This window comes from Chanodichthys erythropterus, chromosome 3 (assembly GCF_024489055.1).
Source record: "Chanodichthys erythropterus isolate Z2021 chromosome 3, ASM2448905v1, whole genome shotgun sequence".
Lineage (NCBI taxonomy): Eukaryota > Metazoa > Chordata > Actinopteri > Cypriniformes > Xenocyprididae > Chanodichthys > Chanodichthys erythropterus.
The window spans coordinates 2,174,129-2,188,803 of NC_090223.1; the positions used below are offsets into that span (position 1 = coordinate 2,174,129).

The 14,675-nt window shown below is 39.0% G+C and overlaps 1 protein-coding gene across 2 annotated transcripts; it reads left to right on the plus strand.

The window, feature by feature from the left end:
- The first annotated feature begins 7,868 nt into the window (after positions 1-7,868).
- On the plus strand, positions 7,869-13,914 carry LOC137015402 (GTPase IMAP family member 7-like). 2 transcript variants are annotated; one of them, XM_067380343.1, is made up of 3 exons: positions 7,869-8,099; positions 9,143-9,796; positions 12,177-13,914. In XM_067380343.1, the coding sequence occupies exons 2-3, from the start codon at positions 9,145-9,147 to the stop codon at positions 13,127-13,129; spliced, it is 1,605 nt and encodes a 534-aa protein (XP_067236444.1). In that variant the 5' UTR covers positions 7,869-8,099; positions 9,143-9,144; the 3' UTR covers positions 13,130-13,914. The 2 variants fall into 2 exon arrangements, with proteins under 2 accessions (XP_067236444.1, XP_067236452.1); XM_067380351.1 differs by lacking the exon at positions 7,869-8,099 and having other exon boundaries at positions 9,220-9,254; positions 9,341-9,796.
- Positions 13,915-14,675: the final 761 nt, after the last annotated feature.

Genomic DNA, 14,675 nt, shown 5'->3' on the forward strand with positions numbered 1-14,675 from the left:
TGGACCGAGCCGTTGTGTCATCCCTCTCTTATATTATGGCAGTGGCTGCAATATATTTTTTTTCTTTTTCTCAGCTGTTTAGTGTGGGAGAAAGAATGTGTATGGCCGTGTCTTTGTCGTGATAGTTTGAATTATTTTTAGGTTTTGAGTAACTACAAGCGTCCCAGGTGAGTATTTACCCTATTTATTCTGTAGTCGTCGGGTAGGTTTGAACCTGCCACTTTGTTGTTTCGCCTTTTTTATTTTTAGTGGTTATTCGGAGTGGAGGCACGCTTCAGTTCACCTGCAGCTGATCTTGTTAATGGGACTGGTTTGCAGGTGTTCATGGAGGATGGCCCCAGCGTCGTTAAAGTGGCCTGAGAATGTCTGGTCGTTACTCTTGCAATGTGTGATAACCGGTAAAGCGCAGGAGGTATATGCTTTGTTGTTCATTTGAAGAATCTGCGGACTATAGAATTATTGAAGCTGCTATATTAAAAGCCTACGAGTTGGTACTGGAGGCATATAGACAGCTTTTTGATTGACTCTGTGCCCACCCTTGCTCTGCACAAGACAACTGATAGTCTAAAGCACATTAGGAAGGCAAGAAATGTCACAAATCAAGTCTTGACAAGACACGCTTGTAATTGAAAACCATTCCCGGTGACTACCTTGTGAATCTGATGAGGAAATGCCATGAGTGTGCCCAGAGATGGGCAGTATGTTAATTGCATGTATTTAAAATATGCATTCGATTACTTTTGAGTATTTTGTAATTTGTATTTTCCGTAAAGAAAAAATCTAATGTAATTTGTAATTAAATACTTTGAGAGAAAGTAATTTGTATTGAAAATACGTAAAATACATTAAAATATATTATTCTATTCTCGCATACAATAACTTTCATCACCGGGCTTAAAGGAAGGGTAGGGCATTTTCAGAGGGGCTAGCAATAGTGAGCTAGCTTTGAAAGCATAAGATCCCCATCTTCCCTTCACAGCGTCTCCAAAGCCACGCCTTCTCCAAAACACATCAACGCACAAAGCAGGGAGAAAAAGCATAATGAGAGACTGTGTTAAACTACCTCATGGCTCAAAGCAACATAACATTACAATAATAATGAACATAAACAACTTAAAGAGCACTGACCTGTAGCATCTGACTGCTGCAGATTCATTTTGGCGTTGATAGTGTTGCCAATGAAATGCATACATTCGAGTCACGAACCGCTCCTAGTATAACGTCATGGGTTGCCATCTCTTAATTAGGATAGTTATTGTGACAATAGGAACAATTGTTGTATGTTCTATTGTAGTGGGGGCCCAAAAAGAGGGAGCACATCCGGGGTAACCACATGTAAAATGTTTATTAAAAGTTTATTTTAAAAAAAGTCAAATTAGTCTCAGATGTCGGTCTTTATTTTATAGAAAAGACACATAAAACATGGTGGCAGCGTTGGCACTTTTATATTGTTAGTTTACAAATCTAGAATTAGAGCGGAGAGCTGCATGTGAACAGAGCTGCACAATGGATGGATTAAAACCACCATCACAGTTATGCATGGACGCCGACAATCTATACGCCCTCTAGTGGCAGTTTATTACCAAAATGTGACGTCATCGCTGAACATGCACTCAGAGCTTTCCCTCCACACAGATAACTCCGGGATGTTGGTTTATTTTGAGTTGGAGGGAGTGTCAGGTATGTCAAAAAGTGAGTATCTTTAGTAACTGGTGGATTAGTGCTTGCTTACTGTTTCGAATGATTCAGTCTGATTTGGTGAACTGGTTCGACCGGTTCACTAAAAAGAACCGGTTCAAAAGAACGATTCATTCGTGAACCGGACATCACTAGCGTCTTTCGGTTCGCGGGGCAGTAAAGACTAGAAGGGATACAGCTACAGTCACTAGACATTTTAATATTTCTTTATTTAATTTAATAACTGTATTTGCAGTATTCTAAGGGTACTGTAGGTTTAGGGTTGGGGGTAGGTGTAGTTGTTAATAAAATACAATCTGATAAGTAGCAAATTAATTTACTGTTTTTTTTCTTATGAAATTTTGCCTCACTTCCGGCTGTTGCTGTATCCCTTCTAGACACAACCAAGCAGGACGTGAAACTCATTCTTAGTTGACAGTCATTCAAGATTTAGTGATCCAAACTTGCTGAAGTTTGGCCTTTACTTAAAGACTTAAGATTAACATCAATATTTGAACAATGTTTTACAATAAAAACTGTTACAGTTACAGTAATTAATTAAATTAGATCAGGAGTGCACAATCATGCTGAATCTAACTAACTAACACACCTATTCATTTGCACCTGCTTCCATTATTTTACGATCACAAGAATGCACAAAACAACTCCAATAAGGCTTTTAAATCCAAAGGCTTGCACATTTAGAAATATATTGATAAAATATCCTATGTTTAAGTCACTTTTCTGAGCATTTCTATTAATGTTCCTCTAAATTATGCGATGATTGCAATCCAAGGATGTCTGAGTGGTCTCTCCGACATATTGGTGGGTTTGCACGGGAAATTCAAGCAAGCAGCCGTTCGTCTTTGCGTCATTACGCCACGTCTGAAAACAGAAAGAGCGAGTAGGCTATTTGTGAGGATTCTGCTTGTACCTGATCATTTATAGCCTTTTCTCATAGCAGCTGAAATAATTAAACTTATCATTTTGATCGTTGTAATCCAGAAAGGGCCAAATGACAATCATCAGAGACAACTGGAGTTTCACCCGTAGTCAAAAGCAAAAGACTTCGGACTGCAGAGTGGCTACAGGTAATGCTAATGCACACTAAATACACGTAGTCGCGCAATGCTGACTGTTGTTAACATTAACAATTTGAGAACAAAGTATTGCAATAATAATAATTTGCACAGTTTGACGTGATCCAAGCTAAGTGATCATTAGATTTAATCACCAATGGCAGCACGATTTATGTTTTTTTCTCTGTTGGTCAGAACAAAAGTGGCAAATTTGTTACTTACTCCCTCAGATGGCATTTTCGGGTGAAAATTCTTACTTTGGTCATACGTAGATTCATCTGCGCTGAGGAGTCGTGCCGATGCACAACCCAAGTAAGGATGATAATTCCACAAATAACTGCACTTGCATGTATCAAACAGAGATGGCGACAATGAGGCAAAACTTATGGACTGCAGCTTTAAATACAATTAATTAAAAAAAAGCACCATAAAAACTAACCAATCTTCGCCACCAGGTAAGTGCCTGGCAGCTCGTGCCCAGCTGTAGACACAGGGAAAGTTACATGACTGTGACAGATGACTGAATCAGTTCAGTTCTGAATCAGGCATCAGCTCGTGGCAGTGTTATCCTAAGGAAGCAAATGCACTCGGAAATGTACTCAGTAAAAGCACCTTTGACTCTCTAAGCGACAGGAGTACAAAGCCAAACTCCAGCATGATAGCAAAGGAGGCCTGTGAAAGCCTACGACTCATGAAACACGCAGCGTCAGCTAGTGCAATCACGACTCACCCATGGTGAAGAGACATACAAAAAACCCACACAAAGCTGTGCCAACATGCAGACAGAAAGGAGGCCCTGATGAGGGCCTACAACCTCCATGAACACATGGCAACAACCAGTGGTAACTTATGACAAATGCCAGCCAACAGGCCAGTACTCGAAAGACCCATAGGTAGGAGAAGTACACACTACGCCACAGAACTCAACGAAAAGCCTGAGCTAAGGCCTATTCGTACGGAGGGGGCATGGCTCCAACAGGCAATGTACATATAAATATGCTATCACGGTCTAAGGAAGGCCTATAAGGCCTAACACCTCAAGTAACATGAGCATAAGCCTGGTTAGAATAGTATATTCTCGACTTCCCCCCCGAGTCGATCATGACCACAGCAGCTGTTTTACACTTCCTGTTAGATTGTTGGCTCTTTATTATAGCCTCTCTTTAATACAGCTTGTTTTGGGGCGCTGTTGGTTTACGATCACTAGTTTGCTCATGCTTTTTAGCACTGCCTCAGGAATAGGACTCTCTACACTCACCCTGAGTGTGCAATCCAACAGGTGATGCACTCAGTGAAACACAAACCCTAACCGGGGAGTACAACAAAACACCACGTTCATAGACAGAGGCTAAACACAGCCTGCTATCACAGAAACAGGTGTTAACCTCTGGCAGCACTAGAGTAAGCTCACATAAATATGTAGGGCTAAAGTCTAAGAACCCAAAAGCAAAAAATGCTTTGAACACCCATGCCATCTTTACAAGGATAAATGTTTTCCACAGGACAAATCTGACATTTGTACTGAAAACAAAGCATGAAGGGTTCTGAACAGTGAGGCCTAGCGTAACGCGCAACTTATCTCCTCAGAGATAAGGGCCTGCCACCTGAGAAAAACAGCACCAGGAAGGCTAATATCAACCTAAACCTTAGCTGTTGATCTGACTAAAGCACCTACATACAAAAATATGAAGGGGAATATGGGTAAAAACGGCCACCAACTCCCTCAGGAGGAGGCCAGAACTAGGAACTATACAACCACAAGGGGATAGTAAATAACAGGGGAATGTAAACAAACAAACACCTAACCTAGCTCTAGCCTAGCCGCTAGCTAAGGCCTATTGGGCCAAGCAAAGCTTGGGCTTCATCTAGAAACCTACAAATATGAGGAGAAATGAAGCACTGCAAGCAAACAGTGTCAGGCGGCCGATAAGCCGTCCTGCACACAAATAACTGAAGCAACGAGTGCCAACTCAAACCAAACTAAAGTATTAGCTGAGAAGCTACTCTAACATAGGAGGCTACAAAATAGCAGCCGAAAAGCAGCCTGCATGTTTTAAAAATCGCCAACCTAATGCTACAGTTATTTTGCCCAAAAAAGCCCCCTCTAACTTTACTGACTACATGCTCAGGAAAGCTATACAGGAGAAACAAAGTCCACACTTTTTTTTAAATAAACAAAAAAATGGACCCACCTCCCTGTGGCTCATAGAACAAAGCCTAAAAGCACTTTCACTATCAAGCCAGAAGGCCAGCCGACAGCTTAACTGTAAAACACCTGAGCAAGTATATATATATATATATATATATATATATATATATATGGGAGGTGAAAGAAGAAGGGGAGTGTTACAATACCTAGGGTGTATAAAGCACACGACGAGGAGATAAGATACAAACACATCTTTTACTAGATAATCCAACTGGAGAGTACAGGAACAAACACCAAGGTACACAGGAACAACACCCGACAACTAACTGAACAGATACAGGAACTTAAATAGACAGACTGATGAACTCAAATGACAAACAGCTGTGATGAATCGATTAGTGTCCATGGATACTGATTGTGGCGGGAAACTAGAACAAAGGAACATGTGACAGATGACAACAAACAAACTGAAAGTCCATGTGACTGTGACAAGGAGAGGGAAGATATAAATAGCCCTAGAATAGCTGGGGAATCGATTACAAACGCAACGGTGTTTACAATCGTTATTACTCTCGTTTCTTCCTCCTCCCGTCTGTCTGGCTCAGATCCAAATCTGAACGGCCAGGGGTTTTTCCATGCCCTCCCGATCTCAAACGCGGAGAACAGGAGAGAATGGAAAGTCTATGGGAGCCGCAATATTCATGGACAGAAAGGAACCGTTCGTCGAACCGTCCGAGCGTGGCCCCTTTCTTAACACACACTCACGGCAGCTGCAGCCTGCCGAAAAGCGCGTCCCAAAAACACAGCGGCTCACACACCCAGCAGCCAGAGGAGCGGTCATAGCACACACGGGGCTACAAACACAGATGCAGACACCTCCTTCCTCGGAAAGAGTGTCAAACGAGAACAGAGCGTCCGAACAGAAGAGACGCTCGCAGTGAATAATGGACAAACACACATAGACGCCGCCCTCAAGCATCGTCTATGCGTTCGCTCCTATCAGACAGAAAAACGCCAGAAACGTGTACATCAAGTGTCAAACCAGGGGACATGGATGAACACATTCTCCTGAATGTTTGCAGACAAAAAAGAAGTTCCTACTGCGGTTTGTGAAACAATGGCACGAACAAAAACAGTTCAAAAAAGACGAAAGGATGTTGGCTGCTTCCCCAGGCGCTCCCTTTATACGTCACGGTTCACGCCGTTTGACGTGATAGGCTGTCGCCGGCCAATAGGATTGGAGTGTTGTGATTCTTGGCATTTCGAACACGAGTCACGAATGACGTTCCCCATAGCGCAGTCAGCGCAGAGTCTTGTTCCCTTTTGAAAGGGAAACATACAAAAACATGAAGTTTACAAAGTCTTTGGTTACTAGAGAGTTATCATGTTTCTCACTTTAGAATACTGATCCAAATAAGAAGTAGTTACTTTAGAGTTATATAGTAACTCTTGAGTTATTACTATCCAATACTTTACAAAAACCTCAAAAGTTTACAAAGACTTCAGTATTTACTAGAGAGTTATCATGTTTTTCACTTTAGAATACTGATCCAAATAATTAGCAATTCCTTCTTAAGTATTTAGTAACACTTCAGTCATTACTAGTGGGTTACCATGACCTTTACTCTAGAATTAATTATACATTATACATCATTCATGTTAATTACGAACTTGTATATAGTAGTTCTTAGTAGTTCTCTGGGAGGAATGAAAAAACAGTAGTTACTGATTAGTTAATAGTGAACTACCACCTTTAACTGATCACTATTACTTATTAATTCATTCATCAGAGTTTATTGTTAGTTAATAGTAGTTACTAGAGTGTTAATAATGCATTACTCATTTGTTCCTGTGTAGTTATTCATTAATGAAGGATCAGTATTCTAAAGTGTTACCGAAAGTTCTTGCCAGTACTCAGTTTGTGCATGAATGCTTGATGTAGTTACTCTTGCTATATGTGTTAGACTGTAATGGCTTAGGTGCTACTTTTGTATAGTTTAACCCTCATCATCATAGTCTGTGGCTAAAGTCAGCTGTAGTTCTGGGGCCTGTTTCCATAAGGAGATTTAACCAACTCTGAGGTAAAACTTGATCTCTGAGTTGACTTATTCTGAGATGGGAAACTCAGAACAGCTATATTGAGTAAGTTAAATTGACTCTGAGTAAGTTGACTCTGAGTTAAGCACGTGCACCACGACTATGAAAAGCCATCATCAATGGAGCTCCTATATTACGATTCACCATGTGACAAAAAGATGCCAATACAAGTTTAATTCTTATCACTGTTATAATATCAGAGGTGAAAACGGCAAAACGGTAAGTTATTGAACTACTATATCAATATGCAGACTAGTAATATTCATTTTCTATTAATATTCATTTGTAAGTCACTTTGGATAAAAGCGTCTGCTAAATGACTATATGTAAATGTAATATGTACTAACAAAGCAAATAAGGTCAATTTTGATTTCATGACGATTTTAAGAATTTTTTGATATTTGTACTTGAAATAAGACAAACATACTCAGTAAGAAAAGCATTTCAGGTATAGGTTACCTCCCTTTCAGAAACGGCCTTGACTTACCCTGCTTACTCTGCAACAGAAAACCCAGAGTTTCCCTCATTTCAGGGTTAACATACTCAGTTTTCACTTAACCTCCTTCCTGAAACAGGCTCCTGGTGTTTCTCTTTCCTGCTCGTTATCATCAGCTGTCTTCAACAATCAAACAATCATCACTCAATTAATCACTCAAGTATCTAATTAATTCTAACACTGCTTCAGTGTTACTTTTTACACCCTGTTGGTGGTTCCCATTTGAACATCATGCGGTGTCTGTACATAAGTCTGACATAAGTCTGTACAGCATCAGTGTAACGTAATCATTAGCTCATGCGGGTCATCGGTCAGTGTCTGATCATGTTTATTGAGTGTCAGACTCCTCCTCTCACAGGTAACAGAAAGAACAGGTAACTGACTGCATTTTACCTGACAGTAAATCTAAACACTGCTGCTGCTGTTCTCTCTGTTTTTCTTTTGACCAAATCCTCGGCATGTTTCATTTAAAGAGTGCTTTATTAATGTGTTGCGCCGTTTTTGTTTTCTATGAAACTTTATTTGTGTGATCTGTCTGGAGTCGCATTCACTAAAGATCGATCTTTGACTTCCGACTAAAGTTCAACTTTTGCACCTGCAGGTAAGAAATCTTTCCACACCGACTCAAAGACTGTGTTTGTTGTTACTCTTTTTTTCTATGTTTTCCTGAAGTAGAGTTTAAATAACTAATTCCCGTGGTAAGGCCTTGAATTTAATCATTGTACTCTGAAAAGGGAGTAAAAAAATATATTTATTTTTAATAAAAGTCTAAGTAAAAAAATGCTTTCGATTTTAACCTGTTTTGGGTAAAAGCAAATCCCCCTAAAAATGAGAATAAACAAAAAAAATATATATATATAAAATAAATGCAAAAAAAATTCTCACATCCCAGATCTTTCCTTTTTTCACTGTCTCTGTCATTTTTTTCAAAATTCTTCCATAGGAATTGCTTGTGTGTATGATGTATATATGTGTGTGTATGCACTGTTATTCATGAAAATAACTGTAAATAATAAAACATTATAATATGTATATATAAAAATAAATAAAATAAAATGAAAATGAGAATAAACAATATTTTGTTAATTGGTATTTACAGACTGTTGGTGTGCAGGACACCGCTTTGCTAACTACAGAAGCTATTGTTGTTGATTTTTTGTTTGTTTGTTTTTTCATTTTATGTTTTTTTATTATTATTTGTATACATAACTGAAAACATGATTCATATTTTAAAAGGGCCTTTAAAGTTGTCTTTATTCATAATTTATAAACTAAAACAACAACAAAATCATATTTACCTACATTAACAATTTGTCTTGTAAGGAAAATGAATTGATTAAATATGATATGTCAAAATAATCTATTTACTTTATACAAAAGTGTTTGTCTTTGGAAAATATTTCTATCAATTTAAGGTTTGAACTAAACAAGAAATATAATTTAAGAAAAACTAATAAATTTGGCAGTAGCAAAAGATGGTTCAAAGGTTATTGTTTATTGCAAGACTCCATAAAGTTCAGTGTTTGTATATCACTGATTGTATCATTCGTGTCCAACGAATAGTTTCTTACTCTCGGCCTGCTGTGAGAAGAATGATGACTTGCCCTGACCTGATTCTGATCTTATTTCATGTTTTTATTTCAGAGATGTCAGAGATCTGCTCCAGTCCAGATGATCCAGAGGTCCGGATTCTTCTGATGGGCAGATATGGTTCTGGAGCAAGCTCATCTGGAAACACTATAGTGGGGGACAAGAGGTTTAAAATTAAGAAGCATGAGTCTGAAGTTTGTGAGGGCAAAATACAGATTGGAGAGAAGCAGGTGCATGTGATTATTTCTCCAGATCCACGGGATCCAGATCTGTCTGTAGAGCAGCTGGAGGAAATGAAAGTGGAGCTTGTCAAACGATGTTCAGCAGGTCTCAGTGCGGTTCTGCTCACCGTTCCTCTAGAGCAACACGTGAAAAATGAGGAAGAGATCCTGGAACATATTAAAGATTTATTTGGTCCTGAAGTTCAGAAATACATGATGGTCCTTTTCACACGTGGAGATGAGCTGGAGGAAATGGATGAGCCATTGACAATTGAGGAATATCTACAAAGCAAAGATCATGCAGATCTCCAGGGACTGGTGACTAAATGTGAAGGAAAGTTTCACTGTTTCAATAACAAGAGTAAATCAGACAGTCAGGTACAAGAACTACTGAAGAAGATTGAACGGATGATCATGAAGAACACAGGGAAACTTACCGTGAAACAAATGACAAGGCGTGACAGCAAAAGAGGTTCTCCAGTCAACTGTAAGTTCTAGTGTCTGTGTGTGTGTATATATAATACTGAATACTTTCTGTACCCACTGTATGTATTATATATATATATATATACATACATACAGTGGGTACAGAAAGTATTCAGACCCCCTTAAATTTTTCACTCTTTGTTATATTGCAGCCATTTGCTAAAATCATTTAAGTTCATTTTTTCCCTCATTAATGTACACACAACACCCCATATTGACAGAAAAACACAGAATTGTTGACATTTTTGCAGATTTATTAAAAAAGAAAAACTGAAATATCACATGGTCCTAAGTATTCAGACCCTTTGCTGTGACACTCATATTTAACTCAGGTGCTGTCCATTTCTTCTGATCATCCTTGAGATGGTTCTACACCTTCATTTGAGTCCAGCTGTGTTTGATTGTACTGATTGGACTTGATTAGGAAAGCCACACACCTGTCTATATAAGACCTTACAGCTCACAGTGCATGTTAGAGCAAATGAGAATCATGAGGTCAAAGGAACTGCCTGAAGAGCTCAGAGACAGAATTGTGGCAAGGCACAGATCTGGCCAAGGTTACAAAAAAAATTCTGCCACACTTAAGGTTCCTAAGAGCACAGTGGCCTCCATAATCCTTAAATGGAAGACGTTTGGGAAGACCAGAACCCTTCCTAGAGCTGGCCGTCCGGCCAAACCGAGCTATCGGGGGAGAAGAGCCTTGGTGAGAGAGGTAAAGAAGAACCCAAAGATCACTGTGGCTGAGCTCCAGAGATGCAGTCGGGAGATGGGAGAAAGTTGTAGAAGGTCAACCATCACTGCAGCCCTCCACCAGTCGGGGCTTTATGGCAGAGTGGCCCGACAGAAGCCTCTCCTCAGTGCAAGACACATGAAAGCCCGCATGGAGTTTGGCAAGATGGTGAGAAATAAGATTCTCTGGTCTGATGAGACCAAGATAGAACTTTTTGGCCTTAATTCTAAGCGGTATGTGTGGAGAAAACCAGGCACTGCTCATCACCTGTCCAATACAGTCCCAACAGTGAAGCATGGTGGTGGCAGCATCATGCTGTGGGGGTGTTTTTCAGCTGCAGGGACAGGACGACTGGTTGCAATCGAGAGAAAGATGAATGCGGCCAAGTACAGGGATATCCTAGACGAAAACCTTCTCCAGAGTGCTCAAGACCTCAGACTGGGCCGAAGGTTTACCTTCCAACAAGACAATGACCCTAAGCACACAGCTAAAATAACGAAGAAGTGGCTTCACAACAACTCCGTGACTGTTCTTGAATGGCCCAGCCAGAGCCCTGACTTAAACCCAATTGAGCATCTCTGGAGAGACCTAAAAATGGCTGTCCACCAACGTTTACCATCCAACCTGACAGAACTGGAGAGGATCTGCAAGGAGGAATGGCAGAGGATCCCCAAAAACTTGTTGAACTTTCCCAAATAGACTCATGGCTGTATTAGATCAAAAGGGTGCTTCTACTAAATACTGAGCAAATGGTCTGAATACTTAGGACCATGTGATATTTCAGTTTTTCTTTTTTAATAAATCTGCAAAAATGTCAACAATTCTGTGTTTTTCTGTCAATATGGGGTGCTGTGTGTACATTAATGAGGAAAAAAATGAACTTAAATGATTTTAGCAAATGGCTGCAATAACAACGAGTGAAAAATGTAAGGGAGTCTGAATACTTTCCATACCCACTGTATATATATATATTTAATACACACCGATCGGGCATAACATCATGAGCACTGACAGGTGAAGTGAATAACACTGTTTATCTCTTATCTATTATCACGGCACCTGTTATTGGGTGAGATATATTAGGCAGTAAGTGAACATTTTGTCCTTAAAGTTGATGTATTAGAAGCAGGAGAAATGGGCAAGAGTAAGGATTTGAGCAAGTTTGACAAGGGCAAAGGATAATGCTCCTGCCACAAAGCAAAAATGATTCAGGAATGGTTTGAGGAGCACAACAACTAGTTTGAGGTGTTGACTTGGCCTCCAAATTCCCCATATCTTAATCCAATCGAGCATCTGTAGGATGTGCTGAACAAACAATTCCAATCCATGGAGGCTCCACTTCACAACTTTCAGGACTTAAAGGATCTGCTGCTAACATCTTGGTGTCAGATACCACAGCACACCTTCAGGGGTCTAGAGGAGTCCATGCCTTGATGGGAAAGGGCTGTTTTGGCAGCAAAAGGGGTGTTGGTCTTCAATATTAGGAAGATGGTCATTTGTTATGCCTGACTGATTATATATATATATATATATATATATATAAACTTTAGAGTAAATTTGTTCACTAAATGTATGTCACTAGTTTATTGCATTATTAATAAGGGAAGAACTCTTGGAGTGTGTTTTATTACTGATTTGTTTTGATTTATAGTTTTAGGAAAGTCTCTAGCTGAAGATTCAGATGAGCTTCATATGATTCCTGAGAGGAAAGACCAGATCAGGCTGGTTCTGCTGGGAAAAACTGGATCTGGGAAAAGTGCCACTGGAAACACCATCATCGGTAGAAAAGTGTTCAAATCTTCAGCCAGTTCAAAGTCTCAGACGAAACAGTGTCAGTTAGAAACTACAGAGAGGATGGGTATAGTGATCTCAGTCATCGACTCGCCTGGACTTTATGATACTGAACTCAGTGGAGAACAGATTAAATCTGAAATAGTGAAATGTGTAACATACGCTTCTCCTGGACCACATGCTTTTATTATCATCATTAGAGTGGGTCGATTCACTGAGGAGGAGAAAAATACAGTGCAACATCTCAAAGTAGTGTTTGGAGAACAGATACTAAAATACACCATGATCCTCTTCACTTACAAAGATCAGTTAGAGAAGCAAAATAAAACTATTGAGCAGTATCTAGAGGAAGGTGATCCAGATCTCAAAAAGCTTGTAGAAAGTTGTGGAAACCGATTCTTCTGTCTGGACAATGAGTCTGCCAGTTTCCCACAGTTCAAAGATCTGATCAGTAAAATAGAGATGATGATGGAAGAGAACGGAGGGACGTACTTTACAAGTGATATGTTTGAGGGAGCAGAGAAATGCATTCAGGAGATTCAGGAGCAGAAACTGAATGAGAAACTGAAGCAGTACAAACGGGAGCACAAGCGGCTGAATGAACTCGAATGGAAGAAAATATACTGGCATTTAGTTGAGGAGTCGCGACGAGAAGCTGAGCAATCTTTTTCTGATAGAAATCTGCAACTCCTGGGGAAGACAGAGACCAGTGAGGAGGGAGCGAGCGACACGAAGGAATCTGAGCACAAAGTAACCAGTCGTTTTAGGGCAGTTATACTTGCATTCACAGAGAGGATGTGTGTGATTCAGTGAAAAACCACAATGATCTGATGCTAGGGCATCAATAAATCTCAGGTGGTCTAGTGGAGATTACTTGACCATTTTTTTTTTTAGCTTTAATAAGTTCATCAACTATGTAACAAATCTGATTTAACAATAAAGCAGACAACAATACAGTCATCATTCAGCTCAATTCAGTTCAAGTTTTGCACTCATCTGAAAGTGTCAGTGCAGTAAAATCAATGATATTACTGAATATTAAACCCCAGCTAATCAAGCCAAAGGCAATAATGACAAGAAACTTAAACTCTATCAGTTGACAGAAATGGAGAAAAAAAATCCTTGGAAGAAACCAGGCTCAGGAACCAGTTCTGCTCTGGCCTAATCCCAGTGAACCAGAAACTTTGGTTACATGAACATTTACACAGACCTCAATATCTCGACTCAAGATAGTTGTAGCTCCTCATCTGTAAAGCACATGATCTTTCAAGCAGTAAACTACTTGTGACGGATTGACCCTTGAGAGAAATGATGGATCTTAATCCTGATTCACTTTAGTTTCTCCAGCTGTGCTAAAGTAAGCTGAACATATAAAACAGCTTCAATCAGAGCTGAACTGGAACTGTGTAACGAGTGTCCTCAATGTAGGTTGGAGCAATGGACCAAAGTCCAAGGTCAGTGGAGAACCGAATTAACACTGGCAATAAATGAATCTCAAAGTCATGTAAGGAAAATGCTCAAAAAAATACTGTAATTGAGCAGTCACATGAATAACATGAAACAGAATTGGAAACAACAACAATAAAACAATAAAATGATACACAAAATATGAATTCTCTGTTGTCTTCGGTTTTCTTTTCTTATTTTTTTAAGATTTGATTTCCCTTTTTTTCGTCAAACTATTTAATGTAAGTTATCTACTTTATCTCCGTGTACATAGATTTTAGTAACTTTTATTTGATTTAGTTGTATTTTAGACAGCTCTTAAGCTTCACTGATTTTTTTTTTTATTTTTTTGAGTTTATGATTCTTATTCTATTTTGCTTTTAGTGTTTGAACTTCCTATACCATTTTAGACAAACCAAATAAAGCCTTAAACAAGGTACAATGTCATATAACCACAATTCAACCAAACTGGAACTTCTTATCACAACTGAAATGTTCAAATAAAAAGAAAACGAAATCCAAAATCACTCAACATTTTAAAATATATCATATTAACATTCAGAAGATATGCAAACGATTTTTACAGCGTGCATAATGATATGCATAGTAACATATTTTCCAAAGAAAATAAAATACAGGTAAACTCACCAAATCCCAAGTTTCACAGTTTGTTAAACACCCGCTTCAGATTCAGAGGAGCTAACATCCACGCTTAAATCAGAAATCATCATTTTAAAATGATTTATCCTCAAACATAAAGTATTATAAAACCATAAAAATTAATTATACCAATATAAACATTTTCAGAACTTTATTTATAGGTTTTTACGTCAAAATATACACACAAAATAAAACTATTGCAACAAAAAGAAACATAACAATACACAATACTTTCCCTGTAGCTTCTGGGCCA